Source organism: Muntiacus reevesi, chromosome 1, assembly GCF_963930625.1.
Source record: "Muntiacus reevesi chromosome 1, mMunRee1.1, whole genome shotgun sequence".
Taxonomy (NCBI): Eukaryota; Metazoa; Chordata; class Mammalia; order Artiodactyla; family Cervidae; genus Muntiacus; species Muntiacus reevesi.
The window spans coordinates 225,093,262-225,109,202 of record NC_089249.1 but is presented as its reverse complement, the minus strand read 5'-3'; the positions used below and the strand labels follow the sequence as shown (position 1 = coordinate 225,109,202).

Sequence of the window (15,941 nt, the reverse complement as noted above, 5' to 3'; positions counted from 1 at the left end):
CAGCAAGGACTTCATCCAGATGGCTATCACTGTCATGTCTCCCAGCCCAGCCATCACCTAAGTTTTGAGAATGATGTGACAGTGGAACCTGTGATGGCCTGTGGAACCACATATTTTTAGAAGCCTTCCTTTCAGAGTAACCAAGCATCTCACACATGTTCTTTGAGCCAGCTCCAGGATCACAGGACACGGCTGCACTGCTGTACATCCTTCCCGCGACCACTCTCCAAACCTGGCCTGTGCTTTGGCCACGAGGGCTGCTGGCCCAATAGAGACAGCTCATGCCCTAGAGTCAGGCCTGCTGGCACTCACACCTGGCACGTGCCCCAAATCCCTTTCAGGTCTCCTCGGAAAATCTGGGCCTCGGGCCTGGGTCTCCCCCGCGCGGCTCACGACAGCAGGCCAGAAAAGCCCGTGCCTTTAAGCAGCCTCTCTCCACCGTCAAGTGGCGCCGGGCACTGGCTCTGTGTGCCTGCCAGACCCTGGGTGTGCAAGTGTGTGAGGGAGAGAGTGTGTGACAGCGAGAAGGTAGCGGACGTGAGCTTCGGAGGAGCGAGTGAGCGCGTGGCTCCGAGTGTGCGCTGCTGCGATCGCGGTCCGGGGCGGGCGGCGGGCGGGGAAGGTCTCCTCCCCCCGCCGCGTTGAGAAATCTCAGTGAGTCACCGAGTGGTTCTGCATATTAATGAGCTCGCTCGCAGCGAGGGCAGGAGCGGATTTAAAAGAGGCCTGGGCGGGCGGAGGGAGGCTGTGGAGAGAGCCCAGAGCCGAGCGCAAAGCGCAGCGCGCTGCCACAGCCCCGAAGCTCCCACCGACGGGCGCAGCGGGAGTGAGCGGAGCCGGGAGGCGCGCTCCGGGCAGAAAGAGACGAGCACGGCGTACGGACGCGCGGGCGCCCTCCCCGAAAACCTGCTCGCGCCGCGCCTCTCGGCCAGCATGAGGCTCCTGACCGCCGCGCTGCTCCTGCTGCTCCTGGCGCTGTGCGCCGCGCGCGTGGACGGTGAGTGCCTGGGAGGTCCCTGGGCGCCGGCCCGGCCCGTCCTGAGGAACCCCCAGGGCCAACCGCTAAGCGTCCCAGGATCCCCGGAGGCTCTGGGCGGGCATCTAGGGTGGTCAGTGAGTTGCCACGGAGACCCCGCGCACAAGTGAGCGATCCTCCGCGCGCTCTCTCTTTCAGGGTCCAAATGCAAGTGCTCTCGAAAGGGACCCAAGATCCGCTACAGCGACGTGAAGAAGCTGGAAATGAAGCCAAAGTACCCGCACTGCGAGGAGAAGATGGTTATGTGAGTTCTCGCTCTTCGCAGTGAGCCTTTGCGCGCTGCTCTTAAACCCGGTGCTGGGGCACAGCTTGGGGCTGGGTCAGCCTAACAAACCTTTCTCTCAGCCTTTGTCAAGGCCTTGGCGAGCCTTTGCAATTGCCCAGCGAGTCCTTAAGACGCTGGCATGGCAGTCTGGAAGAGTTTGAATAAAAGGGTCACAGTACTGTGCTCCGGAAACAGCCTCTTCCCCGAGTTCACCCTTGCTAGGTTTCCGAAGGATAGCCTGGGTGTGGCACAGCCTACCTTTCTAGGGCAATCCCGGGTTAAATGGTTTCCCCGTGCCAACTTAGAACAACCAGATTGAAGTCACTCAAAATACACCCAGAACTATTAAACTTGAGCCCAAACTGTGAGGCGTGCTGCCTTCCTGTTACTGGGGAGAGGATTAAAACAAACATTGTCTGAAGTCCTAGGAACCTCCTTTCAGGGCTTTTTTCTGGATGGGGGACTATGGCCATCTGGTTTTTGGCTTCCAGCGATTCCTCAGTCTTCCAACACCAGCTGGACTTCTGCGGGTTCCTGTGGAAAGGGCTTTGCTGGGGTTAATATGCCATGAGGCTGGAGCGCTGCTTGGTGGGGATGCAGAGAATATTTTAAAAAGTGGGGCAGAGCAAGAGAACACTGAGTTTCCTTGCTTCTCTGCCTTCCCAATTAACCACTTGAGGCCAGCACCACTGTTTCCCCATCAATACGCTCTTGGCCAGGAAGGGAACCCTTGGCAAACCTGCTACCAAATATCTGCCACGGACCATTGGCCCCTCTTCCCCTCCCCCAGAAACAGGACACACTTTATTCTCAGTCTGGGCAAGTGCCTTCCATTCACTGGCCCTGCTGGCCCAAAGGCCTCCGAGCAGTGTGTGCACGGCAGCTCCCACCCCGCTACCCCCTCCCACTGCCACCTGGGGGCTGCACAGTGGGGCTGAAGATAGGGGAGTTCAGAAAATACTGGGCCTGAGCTGAATACCTCTGCCTTCTTTCCTGGGTACCTAAAGTGACTCCTGTCCCCGCCCCTTACTTTGCAGACCAAGGTCCAGAAAAACTGCCAGAAAAGGGTGGGGGGCCGGAGGTCACACAGTTGAGGGAAGAACTACAAGCCCCTTGGGGTTTTCAGCTCTCTCAGGCTGAAAATGACAGGGACATGGCAAGTTAACTCTGCATTCCTCACAGTGCTGAAGGATGCCCCACACACCAAACTGAGCTACTGAGTCCTCACAGGAGAAATGGAATAGGATATAAGGTGTAGTGATATCTCCAAAGGACAGAACCTGCCATCAACAGGCTTGCTCTTTTTCATGGCTCTTTTCAGAATAGAAAGGAAACTGACAGCCAGGCAAGTGTGTGAGAAGACTTTATGTAGCCTTGTGAAAAGTTGCAGGGGTCTCAGGAGACCCTTGCACACAGTCACCCTCTTCTAAACCTCCACCTCACACCCAGGACCCAAACCCGGTCCCTAAAGAGCTGGAGGTCTTCTCTCCTCTTAAGCTCCTAGGGCTCTTCACACTGCACGAGGGACCAGCGTTTTTGGCCAAAACAGGTTTTTAGCCCCAAAGCTGAACTAAAGGAAGTTTTTCAGCTCACCCTGTGTCATCTTAGACATCTCTGATGAGGCTCAGGGTGCAGCCTGCTTTGCAAGAGTGGGAATCCTTGCACTTAGAAGGATCCAGGAGAGTCAAGATTCTAGAAAGGGCAATCTGTTTCACGTACCCCCTGAGCTCTTGCTGAAACCCTCAGTATCCCAGAACGACTAAGGACAGGGACACAGGACCCAGAATTTCTGCATAATTGCTGGGGGCAGAAATCCTCATGTCTTCACCCCACAATTAAGTTTCCAAGTCCCTGTGTTATGACTGAGCATTTGAGCTCCGTGGGGTCCTCCCCTGCTGCCCCGATCTTCAGGATTTGGAATCCTCAGCCTGCACACTGACCTAACTGAGGAAGGGGAGTTTATCTGGCTTGGCCACAGCCTTTTATTCCAAGTGCAAAAGCAGCATTGTAGGCAGAGAGCAGCACACAGGCTAAATTCCTGTGGAGTGACCAGGTACTATGGGGGAGGGAACTGGACTCCACTCCACAGCAATGCCTCATGCTTGAGATCTGGCACTAGGGACCCAGGCAGTCCCAGGTCTCATAGAGAGGGCTGGCGACAGCAGAACCCAGTCACCTGGCATTAGCACAAGGCCTATCCCTGCCCTGGGAGGCTGAGGCCATGGTGAGGGCCCTGGAAACTTCAGAGCACAGGGAAGGGAAGAGAACAGGCTGCCCAGAAATACTCTGTCCCCACTGAGGTATCACGATTTGATTACCTCTCCCGGTCAACTGGCAGACCCAGAGTTCATGGCAACCCTGCTCCTTTCTAGAACCTGGCCCAGGCATCCTGACACTTCAGTAAGGAACCCACGGAGTGCTAGTGAACCTCACTCCCTCCCTTCCCACCCCTCCCACCCCAACCTCCAACCATCTCTCTCTGCCCCCTCAGCCTGCACCCCAGCACCCAGTCCACCACCATACCTCCCTCCTGCGTGCAACCTCCCAGGGAGTGACATCCTCACCTCTTACCTTCCCCTCTTCCATGTTCTGGTCCCTCATTCTTGAACACCATCCTTCCTCCTCTACCTGAACTCCTGCCACCCTGGCCCATTCCTGGCTGAGAAGGACATGGCAGTTCTGGGCAGCAGCCTCTCCTGCCCTCCTCTCCAGCCTCTCCTGTCCCAGGCTGGACCTCACACCTTAAGGCTTTTCCTTGGCCATCCTGTCTTCCATGACAATTGCTAATAATAATTACTGTTCATTGTGCTAGGCAATTTACATAGATTATATCTTTAATCATCTCAATAACCCTAAGAGGTAGGTCCTATCATTATACCCATCTTATGGATGAGCAAACTGGGTTCAAAGAGGCTTCCACAGACAGATCTGGGATGCAAACCCAGGCTCTACACTCTGTACAAAGCCACCTGCTTCTCGACCACGTGGCTAGATCTCCACTGGTGTTGGGACACTGGTGAATAGAGGCCTGAAGGGCGGTCTTATTTTCCTGCCCAAGGGTGAGATAACTGGGACTTCACACTCAGGAATCAGAATGGGCTTCAAGGCCAACAAGACTCAGCTTCAAGGTCAACAAATGCCCAGCCCCAGAACAATCTACAGAGGATATAGGGAACTAGGATTTAGAAGATGAGACAGAGACCACTGCACACTCAAGCCCAGCCATGGAGTGCCTCAAATCCAAGGAATGAGGTCTTGGCATGTGTACCATGCTGGCGTTAGCTCTTTCACCTCTCCATCCCAGGTTCGGAGGAGCTGAAAGGGTCCCCTGACATTTGTTCCCTAAGGGAGGCATGACTGCTGTGGTGGGTGGGGAGGGACTCTCCCAGACTCTGGGGGCTCCAGGAGAAAAAGTGAGAGCCCATCACTCTGTACAAGGTTAGACCTGAATGTGGAGTCAGAGATTAAGGGGACAACCAGAAACTTTTATGAAAGAACCAGGGAGTTTGCATATGGGTAGGGTTCTTTGAAAGGAGGGAGGAGGCCACAGTCTCTCAGTGCCCTGATTGGGAGCCACACAGAGGGGCTGTCATTCAGGCTTCTCCATCCTCTACCCCACTTCCTCCATTTCAGCATCACCACCAAGAGCATGTCCAGGTACCGGGGTCAGGAGCACTGCTTGCACCCCAAGCTGCAGAGCACCAAGCGGTTCATCAAATGGTACAACGCCTGGAATGAGAAGCGCAGGTATGGCCCACCACCCCTCACCTTCCTTCTCACCAGCCTACCAAATCCAGATCTTCAACTCCCTCTAGGTCATCTAACCCTTCTAAGGCATGAACACCCACCACAGTTGTCACAGTAGGCAGATACCCAGACGCTGCTTACATACTCCCAGGGACAAGGAACTCACCACTTAGTGCTACAGTTACTGCTCTCTTGGACAGCTGTAAGCATCGAAAATTGATCCTTTGGTGAACTAAAGTTTGTCTCATTCTATTGTGATATGTGATAGTCTTAATTCCTCTCTTTATTTAAGTAACTTAAGTTTTCTGACCCCTAGTTTCCCCCTGTCAGACGGCTGGATGAGCACCTGGCATGGATCTCTCAGTGATTTGTGTGGTTTGGTGAAACACAATTGCTTAAGGTTCATTAACTCTAAAACTGGCTACCACCACAAGATGATGAGGATAACTCCTTGCCAACCACACCGTCTTCCCTCAAGGTGCCCCACATGCCCCCCCTGCTGACCAGAAACCTGATAAAACTCTTCTGCTGCAGGTGCAGGGAGGGACCTTGGGCTTGACCCTTTAAAATCAGAGCCACTCTTACCCTAGGGGGCAGCAACAGCCAGATGACCAGAGTCCTGAAACGGATGTCTGCCCTCTCCGGGCTGTTTCCCCATTTTCAGAAAAGAGCTTTCAGAGTCAGATCTTCCAGGCTCTGATCTCCTAGGGTCCCATGTCTGGCCTCAAAGGGCAGACAACTTCCCGGCTCCCCTGTGCTTCCTAAAGGTGAGCCTGTCCTGGAGCTGACCTGCCTCTCACACACTCAGAGCCTGTTTACACTGTGTTCGCAGAGCATGATTAGGGAAGCGTGCACACACATGTACACATGTGCATGCACACACACAAACACGCACACACACACACACACACACACACACACACACACACACACAGGTGAGCTCCTCAGGAGCTGGTGCCTGCACCTCATCCCACAGCGGGGCTCAGTGGGGGTGGGGAGTGACTCGCCTGGGAACACAAGTCAGGAAGCTAGGTCTCCTGGTGTCACCTTCCCCTCCTACAGCGGTGCCAGCCCTGCCCTCCCACCCCACTTCCACCTACCAGCAGACCCTTCCAGCCTAAGCTCTGCCCATGACCTCTCCCATATCTGACTCTTGGGCCCATCCCCAGTACCTGGGCCTTTTGTGCTGCTCCAAAATTGCCTCATCTGCAATTGCTTGAAATAGAAAGTGATGAGAGAGAGAGGTTATTTTCTATAAAGTCTGATGAGAATGAAGCCCTCTTTCTGGTCAGGGCAGGCAGCTCACATGACACACACAGGACATGTCCTGTCCAGTCACCCTCCGGGCCCTGCGTCATCGAAAGTGGAACGAGGCTACTGCAGGGCCAGTTCACAGAAGCGCTGGCAAGTTTCCGTCACGTTGCTGGGAGATTCAGGCTTTTGTGCACTTTGTCCCCTACCCCTCCACCTAGGGCCACAGCTTTGAGGGAAAGGGGGCAGGTCTGGCCCATGCAGCCCTGCTCTTTTTGTTCCTGCAGATTCCATGGATGAGAGCATAAGGGCACCTCTGCTCCTAGGCCTCCCATTACTTCCTTACAAAATGAGTTCATCCCTCCTTCCTAGTTTCCCAGGGGGCATTAATAGTAAAGAACCTGCCCGCCAATGCAGGAGACACAAGAGACGTGGGTACAATCCCTGGGTTGGGAAGATCCCCTGGAAGAGGGCATGGAAATCCACTCCAGTAGTCTTGCCTGGAGAATCCCATGGACAAAGGAGTCTGGTTGGCTACAATCCATGGGGTCACAAAGAGTCAGACATGACTGAAGCAACTTAGCACCACGTGCCCTCGTTCCTAGAATGTCGAGGTGTCCTGGAAAGGGATGTGGGCATTTCCTTGTCCTCCTCGTCTCCCCTTCCTCTATCTATAAAGGTTGAAAATGTCTCCGTGGAGACAAAGGAACTATCTCTTTTTTTCTTGGCCACACTGCACTGCATGTGGAATCTTAGTTCCCCCATCAGGAATCATACCTGCATCCCTTGCGTTGGAAGTACAGAATCTTAACCACTGGACTGCCAGGGAAGTCCCAGTAAAGGAACTATCTTGAAGTCATCTTTGCACAGAGAGAGAGAGAATACTGAACCTCGAAGAGAGGCAGGGGAAGGAAGCAGCCAAGCCAGGCTATGGGCAAGACTAGAGAGCTCCCAGAAGCTCAGAGCCCAGAGCCTTCACTGCCACCAGAAGCAGAAGCATCAGGCTTTTGATTTCAGTGCATAATTACTCAGAAATCAGAACCAAGGCAGAGGGAGCAATGGACTCTCTGAATGTGCCATGTGGCCCCACGGCAGGCAGCCATGAGGCAGGAGGGAAGGAATTTAAGGACCTAAACAGAGCCAGCTGGGGAGGTGAGGGGAAAAGGCAGCTTGGGAGTGCTTGCAGGCCTGATAACTGCTGGAGGAAGTGGCCTGGTGCCCCGGGCCTCGGTGACAGCTGCAGCCCCACCAGCCATCCTTGGGTCTGAGGCACTGCCTTCTAGAACTGGGATTTTCTTTTTTTTTTCTGGAGGACACCTATTATTGGACAAAACACAAAGATACAAGCCTAAATGGAGGGAGGGGGGTGCCTCTATCCCCTTCCCTCTGCGTCCGCACTGGAGACAGATGTCATTCCCACCACTGACATGCAGTGTGCGTCGGGCTGGCTTTAAGTATCCTGCACCTGGTCTCCTCATACACTAGGATGGTTTGCTTCCTAGAGCTTTGAGGATAAAAAGAAACTGCAGAGGTGGAGGCTGTTTAGAAAGGCCCAAGCCGGGTCTGGGGGAGCTTTCATGGCCTTGTGAGGACCTCCTCTGTGATGTCCCTGCTTCTCCCCGCCTGCTGCGGTCCTGGGAGAGGCACTCCCCAGGCCAGGTGCCGAGCAGCTCAGACACCAGCCTGTGTGTTCCCTGCCTCATGTCCTGAGCCACTGACATGGGTGTTTTCTCTTCCCAGGGTCTACGAAGAATAGGGTGAAAAATCCCTGATGGGAAACCTTCACACCAGTTGGGAACAAGCAAAGGACTTTGCAGATTCAAAAAACAAACCCTTTCTTTCTCACAGGCATAAGACACAAATTAAATATTGTTACAAAGCACTTTTTACCGAGGGTCAGTTTTTACATTTTATAGCTGTGTGCAAAAGGCTTCCAGATGTGAGATCCTTCTTTCGTGCTCCAGATTTCATCACAAGCCGCCTTTTACTGAAAAGTGGGGAAACTCATGCCTTTCCTTTGTATTAAAAAAAAATATGCTTTTTTTTTTTTATTTGTCCAGACATCACTGTACATATGAGCTTTATAAGCGCCTGGGAGGAACAGGGAACTTGGTTGAGACATTTCATAATAGCATCACTCCCTTCCTAGTGCAGGATGCTTCCGCTCAGAAGTCCTGGCGCCTCGGCACAGCGGCCATGAGCTCTCCTGGGCTCACGGCTGGTCACAGCCTTGGGGGGATTCGGCAGCGGCCCCAGTCACAGGGCAAGCCAGAGCGGATTTCTCTGCATCTGCTCTTTGACAAACTCGAGTTTGGCTGTCAGAGAAATATGCTTCATCCCCGTGGTTAATTTTTACACATCCTTGGAAACATTTCCAAGATCCTCGGATGGTGAAGCAGATAGATGGTCTTTAAGGAAGGGGTTGGGTCTTCTCTCCAACATGAGCATTTGTGAAAAATTCACCACTTCAATCTTTAATGTTTTGAAAGCCCCTGAAAATCTTAGGGGAAAATCAGTGAAAATCTTAGAAGAAAACTTAAATTTATACAAATACACGCACAATATACAACTACAGACACACATGCTGTTGATGAGTCAGAGCCTTCAAAGCCTGTTTCTTTCCCTCTCGACATGCAATACTAAAGCAATCTCTCTGTGATTCCCCATGTAACCCTTCAGTGTTAAACAGTGCAGTCTTCTTCTGGTGCAGTCCTCTTTAAGATGACCACATGCCCTTCCCTTTGTAAATATACTCTTAGGAAGGCCAGCCCTACATGGGCCCCTTCAGTATACGCCGCATTGCTCTATGGTGTCATATGCTATATAAATGTCAGGAACCATTAGCATTGCATGCAGGTTTGATATTCTTTCTAAGACAAAAAGAAAAGTAATAAAATATATTTGAAATGTACCAAAATTCTAGAGTACTGACTTTTTTTTCTATTTAATTAAGGCAGGATGACAATCAAATGTTTACTACATCCTGAATAAACAGGGACAAAGGTACTGGGAAGGAAAGTGGTGTTTCCCAGATACCAGTCAGCACTGTCACCACTGTGGAATGTCCTGAAGACAGAAAGCCAGGTCTCAAGGCTGTTGATTCTTCCCTGCCTGACTCCCACACCTGGGCCAGGTTCATCAGAACAGAACCGTAGGGTCAATTTAATGTTCCCACTTAGGGGAGGGAACAGAAAGGGGACCAGTTAGGAGCCCTGTAGCCCAGGGCCCCAGGATTCTAGTGGGACTCAGGCAAAGGTAAGAAGTGCCCACCTGGAGGCCCCAGGGCTCCAGGACCAGGCTGTGTGGGAGCCACAACCAGCGCAATGTTGGGGGTCCCTTTCTGCTCCGGCAGGATGGAGATGATGTGTGCACACACCTCATGGTGCTTCTGGAAACTGAAGGCGGCAATCCACGGGAAGGGCTCAGGATGCCAGGGCATGGTGAACACTCACTCAGTAAATGTGAGCTCCTTTAACATCCACAAAACCAGGCCACTTTGTGTTCTGCACAAACTGTTCACGGCCCCGCACCTCATGTATCCTGGTCAGCCAGCCCTGAAACAGGCTCCTCTGTGCCCACCTGGACCCCCACTCTCCACAGGACTGCCCAAGGGAACATGTCTGGCTCTGCAGTTTCTGTCCGCCTCACCAGGAGCCAGGCACCCATGTCTCTCCACCTCTGAGGATGGCTTCCCGGCTCTGCCAGCACTTAACAAGGACGCACAGCAAGGACCCTGCCCGAGCTCCTCCTCAGCAGGGTGCTACTGCCTCCTTTCTGTCATCTCCTGGCACTACCAAGTCCCACCAAGTGTGAGCCGGACAAAACTAAGGCCCAGAGAAGTTACAGAAGCTGCCCAGGGTCAGCCCTCACACCACTCCAATGGCTGGCAGTCTCTTTGCTGAGAGGAGCAGGACAGGGTGGGCCAAGGCCACGCTGGGCAGGGTGACCGTGAATGCCTGGTGTGGTCCTGCTCTCCCTTCCTTACAGGGAAAGAAGGGCGACTAGACAGGGAAGCCACGGCACCAACAGGCAGAACAGAGGAGCCGCAGTGTGAGGGCGGGGGAGAGCAGAGGCCGGGTCCCTCTCCCCCAGGAGCTCTGAGACCTGCTTGACCCCAGATCAGCACTCCGTGCTGGGGTGGGGCCTCACCAGGACAGGGCCCCCATAAGAAACTCGACTGCAGGATCCTCCCTGGCCTCCCCCAAATCCCACCCTTCTCAAGCCCAGCCCTGCCAATGCAAAGGCCTCTCCACCTGACAGCAGACGACCGGGGGTGTAAGATTCTTGGTGCCAATCCCTGAGTTGCAAATTTTACCCTCCACTCACTCTAGACACACACCTCCCCACCTGAGTTCAGGGTTCTACTTTATCCCAGCATCTCTTCCTCCAGCCCTCCTGGTCCATGAGTCCTGTCCCTTCTCCAACCTCACAAGTCACTGACTGGCTTCTTAATAACAGTAACAAAGTCCCTGGACAGGAGGTCAAGCAGTAGCCCCAGGCATTTGCCCTGCTGCTCATTCTCCACCCTCCCAGCAGTGCTGTGTTGAAGGTGTCCAGAAAAGGGACACAATTTGCATGAGAAACACAGATAGTAAGAGTGAGAAGAGCTGGACTTCAAGCTCCAGGGTGTCAGCAGAAGGAGCAGAGGTCTTATGGGCAAACATCTCATCCTCTGCAGGGACTGTGTGCCCCTGGAGAATGGAGGTTGGGGGTGCTTTGTGGATGACCTGGACCCTGTCCTCCAACAGACAGGTACCAGTTGGGCTACTACAAATGGGCTCTCAGTCCCAAACTTTGCCAAACATCAAGAGGGCCCCGCAGTGCCAGGAACTGTGCTTGGCTCCAGGGAAATCGCCCTTTTTCCCACTTACAGAACTGCTTCTCATTGTTTCTCTTCTCTGAGCTTCCCAGTAGCTTTATGAGCATCCACTCACTGCATTCCAGAAAGGAGGGTAACTCTAGTGCAGCAAAGCAAAGCCAAGCTGCCTTCTAAGGGGCTCTCCTGGGCCTCCCTGGGGAGGCATGAACACGCTCCTCTGCTCACAGGCAGACCAGGTCCCACATAGGCCCCACCTCCAGAGCCACACTGCTTCCTCACACATGGGCATACTTCAGGATCCAAACACCAGGTCCTGGACCCCCCACTCTTCCCACAGGCAGGTCCTGAGCAGGTACACAGTGCTGCCCCAGACCTGACACCAGGACGACTGCATCCTTGGGGAGCTCCAGCCCAGTTCTGCTGCTCCTCTACCCAGCCACACCTCCCTCACAGAACTTTTCCTGATCACCTTGGACCTGCAGCCAGAACCACCTACATAACTGGGCTCGGGACCAGCTACACAACTGCAAGCCTGGTACAAAATAAGATGCAAGGCCTTCTGTTCAAATTTTAAGAATTTCAAGATGGCAACACCAGAGCATGAAGCCCCAGCACAGGGCTCTGTGTAGCTCTCACACCGCAAGCCCATGGCACCTGTCTTACCACTTAGGTATCAACTTTAGCAGCCATCTGGATGGCCCATTTGGGTCCTGAGTTATTACATGACTTTTCCTACAATTTAATGCCTTTATTTGAACTTGAACAGCTAACAAGACAGTCTTAGACGCCAGGGACTATATCTTACACCTCTTTGTAAAAATCTCCCAGAACCTATGATAGCTCTTAGGACGTACTCAAACACCAGGAATTAATCTTAGTTTTAGAGAGTCCTCTAAGAACATGCTTTCTGCACTCACTCACAGAGCCACCACTGCATGCAAAGCCCTGTGCTAAGGGGAGCCAAGTCTTGGTGAGGTGCCATCTCTCACCCTCAAGGGCAGAGTGCATCATTCATGAGCCAGCCCCTGCTCCATCATGAGGTACTTGCTATGTGTCACCAACTGCTGGATGCTGGGGACGACTCCTCTAGAAACAACAGGTCCACAATGGAGACAAAGAAGCTGCTGAAATTTCCTGTCAGTCTAACACTAAGCCAGAGGGCTGCAGAGCAGGCTCTAGGGACACCCCAAAGAGGTGTCCCCCCCAGTCTCAGAGAGGGGGCCCCCTCTGACCAAGGCCTATCAATCTGGAGCAGGCTCCTGGCAAATAGTAAGTTGTTCTCAGGCAATGGCAGGAAATCCTGACTCCATCCTGTCCCTGACGTGGCCCATGACTCCTGGGTCCGTGTGTGATGAGACAGGCCAGCAGAGACAGAGCTCTGGGGCCAGAAGAGGAGATGTGAGGGAATTCACAGGGGCCTCGGGAACACCAGCCACGCCCCAGGTGAGCATCCAGGGAGACCAGGCACAGCTCCAACCTCCGCTCCCAGCTCATCTGTCTCCCTTCCTCTCCCTCTTCTTCAACTCCTGTCTGGCCTGCCAGGGAACCACGTCTGGGAGCTCCCCAACCTCACTGGCAAGGAAGCCCACCACAGCTTTTCTGCTCACTCTCCCACGTGAAGAAGACACCATACTGCTTGTGGAGCCCTCCCCTGTGCTCCTGTTTTTGAAAAGTTGAATAGATAATCTTGGAGGTCATCAAGGAAGCAATAAAACCTAAAGCATTTTTTTTTACTCTTAAGGGACTTCCCTGCTGGTCCCAGTGGTTAAGACTACACACGATGGAGGGGGGCTGGGTTCCATCCCTGGTCAGGGAACTAGATCCCACCTGCTGCAACTAAGACCTGGTGCAGCCCAATAAATAAATAAAAACAAATATTGATAATAGTGTGTTAAGGTAACATCTCCCAGCTTCCTCCACACCAGGCCATGACAATTCACGCCACCAGAAGGCAGCATAGAGCCTGTGAACCTCAGCCAAGGGCTTTCCAAGTTCCCTGGAGGCTGTGTGAGAACAGTGACAATAGGAACTGGAATAGTCCTTACTTACTCTGAGCCAGACCCTGTGTTGAGACCCTTGCAGCTTTATCCCATGGACTCCTGGTAACCACCATAGCAGGGGGGTGGGGGTTTGTCCTTTAGCTCCACTATACAGATGAGGAAACTGAGGCTTAGCAAGGTGAATACAGATTGCCCATGTTCACAAAGCTAGTAGACAGTAGACAGAGAATTTAAACCCTTGTGTGGGGCTCCAGAATAGGCTTCTGCCCCAAGATGACATGTTGTCTTAGAGCTCCTGCCGACCTCAGCCGATGAGACTATACTGTGCCCTCACCCAGGCCTCACCTACTGTTTACTAAGTAGAGACTAACTGTCCACCGAACTTGGGCCCCCTGTGCTTTGGGTGTGCCTCATTCTGTCTTTCAGAAACAGAACACTACAGCCACATGCTCCCCTCGGGCTTCTCCCACTCAGCCAACAAAGCAAAGTGAGCCCCACAGCCCTGGAATCGCTGCTCTGCCCCACCGCTGATAGACACAAATTCAGCCTAAGTAGAAGCAGCCACAGATTTGTCCCAACATCACCAGGCGGCACAGCGGTAAAGAATCCACCAGCCAATGCTGGAGACTCAGGCGACTCCGGTTCGATCCCTGGGTTAGGAATATCCCCTGAAGGAGGAAATGGCAATCCACTCCCATATTCTTGCCTGGGAAATTCCATGGACAGAGGAGTCGCAAAGAGTCCATGGGGTTGCAAAGAGGCAAAACACCAAAGAATGCGCATGTACCAAATAAGTGGAAAAAGTAAAATGACCATGGTATCAAATTCAACGCAATGTTTTGGTTAGAAACAAGTTGAAACCATCAAGATGTTGACTTAAAAAATTAATTCAGAGATGGATTTAAAATAATCAGCCTGTTTCACAATGAAGAGAGCTGGTATTCTGGGAACAGTAGTAGGATGTCTAATTAGATGCAGATGAGACACTCATCTAATATTCAAGGATATTCCCCCAGGAGCAAAAGGGAAGGTGAAGCAACAGGCTCTTTCAACCCATTGTGTCTTTGAAAGCAGCCCTCACACAGGAATCATTTCTACATACAAAGGCTTTTGTCTCCTGGAAATAAAGGCCTGAAAAGACAGACAGGAGTTAAGTATTTGCATTAGTAAAGTCAAAAAGTATCATAAACCAAGAAAATTATGACAGAAAGAACATCCCTCAATTCCTTTACAGCTGCTAAGATATCAACCTGACTGATTCCCATACTCTGCAGGGCAATAAAGTTTAATAAAAATAATAATAACCACCACCACCACCACCAATATTTGAGTGCTTTCTCAACAGACTCTTTGTTAGTTAGTCCATTCTACAAATGAAGAGTTCCAGGCAAAAAGAAACTGAATAACTTGGCCAAAGTCACCGAGTGGCCAAGTAGTCTTATGCTTAGACGCTCAGTTATATTCGACTCTTTGCGACCCCATGGACTGCAGCCCACCAGGCTCCTCTGTCCATGGGATTCTCCAGGCAAGAATACTGAAGTGGGTTGCCATGCCCTCTTCCAGGGGCTCTTCCTGACCCAGGGATCAGACCCAGGTCTTCCGCATTTCAAGCGGATTCTTTACCATATTAGCCACCAGGGAAGCCCGAAGATGGAGGTACTGGGGATTGAACCCAGGGCCTCATGGATGCTAAGCGTGTGCTCTACCACTGAGCTACGCCCCCAGGTCTAGGCAAGTGGTCTTAAGCACGGTTAAATCTTGGTTTGGACACTCCTAGGTAGGATGACCCTATGTCCTGGTTTCCTGAGATAATCCAGGTCTAGGACAGTCATTCCAGTATAATTATGAAGAGGGTTCCCTTCCATGCTCTTAAAAGAGTTCTAGTGTGGTTGATAAATTATATGATCAGCCCACTTTCAGGGCCTAGTGGGAGAGTACATAGGGTGTGGGATTGTGCAGTGTCTAAGAAATAATTTCTCCCCTTGGACAAGCTGAGCGAGTATGGGCCTTTGGGAAGTAATGGTGACCCTTAAACCCCACAGAGCACTTTAGAGAATCTTCCTGGGCCATCTTCTGGCTTCCCTGTTCCACCCTGGCCTCCCTCGTTTGCCAGGCAAAGCTTGGAGTGGATGCCCATAGATTGTTTACTGGGGGGAACCCCATCTGTTGAATAAAGACCCAAATCAAAATCCTTGTCCCCCTCTGTGTGTGTCTGTCCACATGGTATTCCCCAGACGAGAGTATCAGACTCAAGTTTCAGGAGAACAAAAGTCAGTTAAGCAGCTGTATTTCCCAGAGGACGGAGGAATATCTTTTCTTGACAATTATGTTGGCATGTCCTGTAAGGGAGGGATTAGCTACTTCAGAGAAGTAGTAACAGGATATGGGCCTTTGACATCTTATTCCCCCAGTGAGCCTGGGGAGGGCTGACACGTATCAAGAAGCTTGGGGAAAGCTATGGAGTCCCAAAAGTGCAAATCCTTCCCCTCACAGCAGTCCCAAACAATACATGACCCCTTTGAATGTTAGCTGTGGGCAAATCTGAAGTATTTTCCCACCATAAGGCTACTGACTCACTCCCTTCCCTGAACCTGAGAGGAGCTGGGATGGAAGAGAGGACAGAACCCCAAGACACAGGCCGTGCTGGAGCCTCAGGCTCACCGAGCCACCTGGAACCCGGGCAGCTCTGGGGTGGGTGGTGAAGAGAAAGGGTCACCCGAGCACTTTAGGTTACTGACTGTTGTCCTCTCCATGTTCAGTCCTTGGGCTGGCTTCCTGTTCTGAGGTTTCAGGATATGACCTCCTGCCACTCTATCTGAGCTG

At 52.3% G+C, this 15,941-nt stretch overlaps 1 protein-coding gene and 1 non-coding gene across 2 annotated transcripts; one reads left to right on the top strand and one right to left on the bottom strand.

Moving 5' to 3' along the window:
• The first annotated feature begins 710 nt into the window (after positions 1-710).
• On the top strand, positions 711-9,216 carry CXCL14 (C-X-C motif chemokine ligand 14). The gene is made up of 4 exons (XM_065918588.1): positions 711-997; positions 1,175-1,280; positions 4,935-5,048; positions 8,040-9,216. Exons 1-4 carry the CDS (start codon positions 934-936, stop codon positions 8,053-8,055), a joined length of 300 nt encoding a protein of 99 aa, XP_065774660.1. The 5' UTR covers positions 711-933; the 3' UTR covers positions 8,056-9,216.
• A 5,553-nt stretch (positions 9,217-14,769) lies between these two features.
• Positions 14,770-14,841, bottom strand: TRNAA-AGC (transfer RNA alanine (anticodon AGC)). Its single transcript has one exon. It is a non-coding gene; the product is annotated as a tRNA-Ala (tRNA).
• Between the last annotated feature and the right edge of the window lie 1,100 nt (positions 14,842-15,941).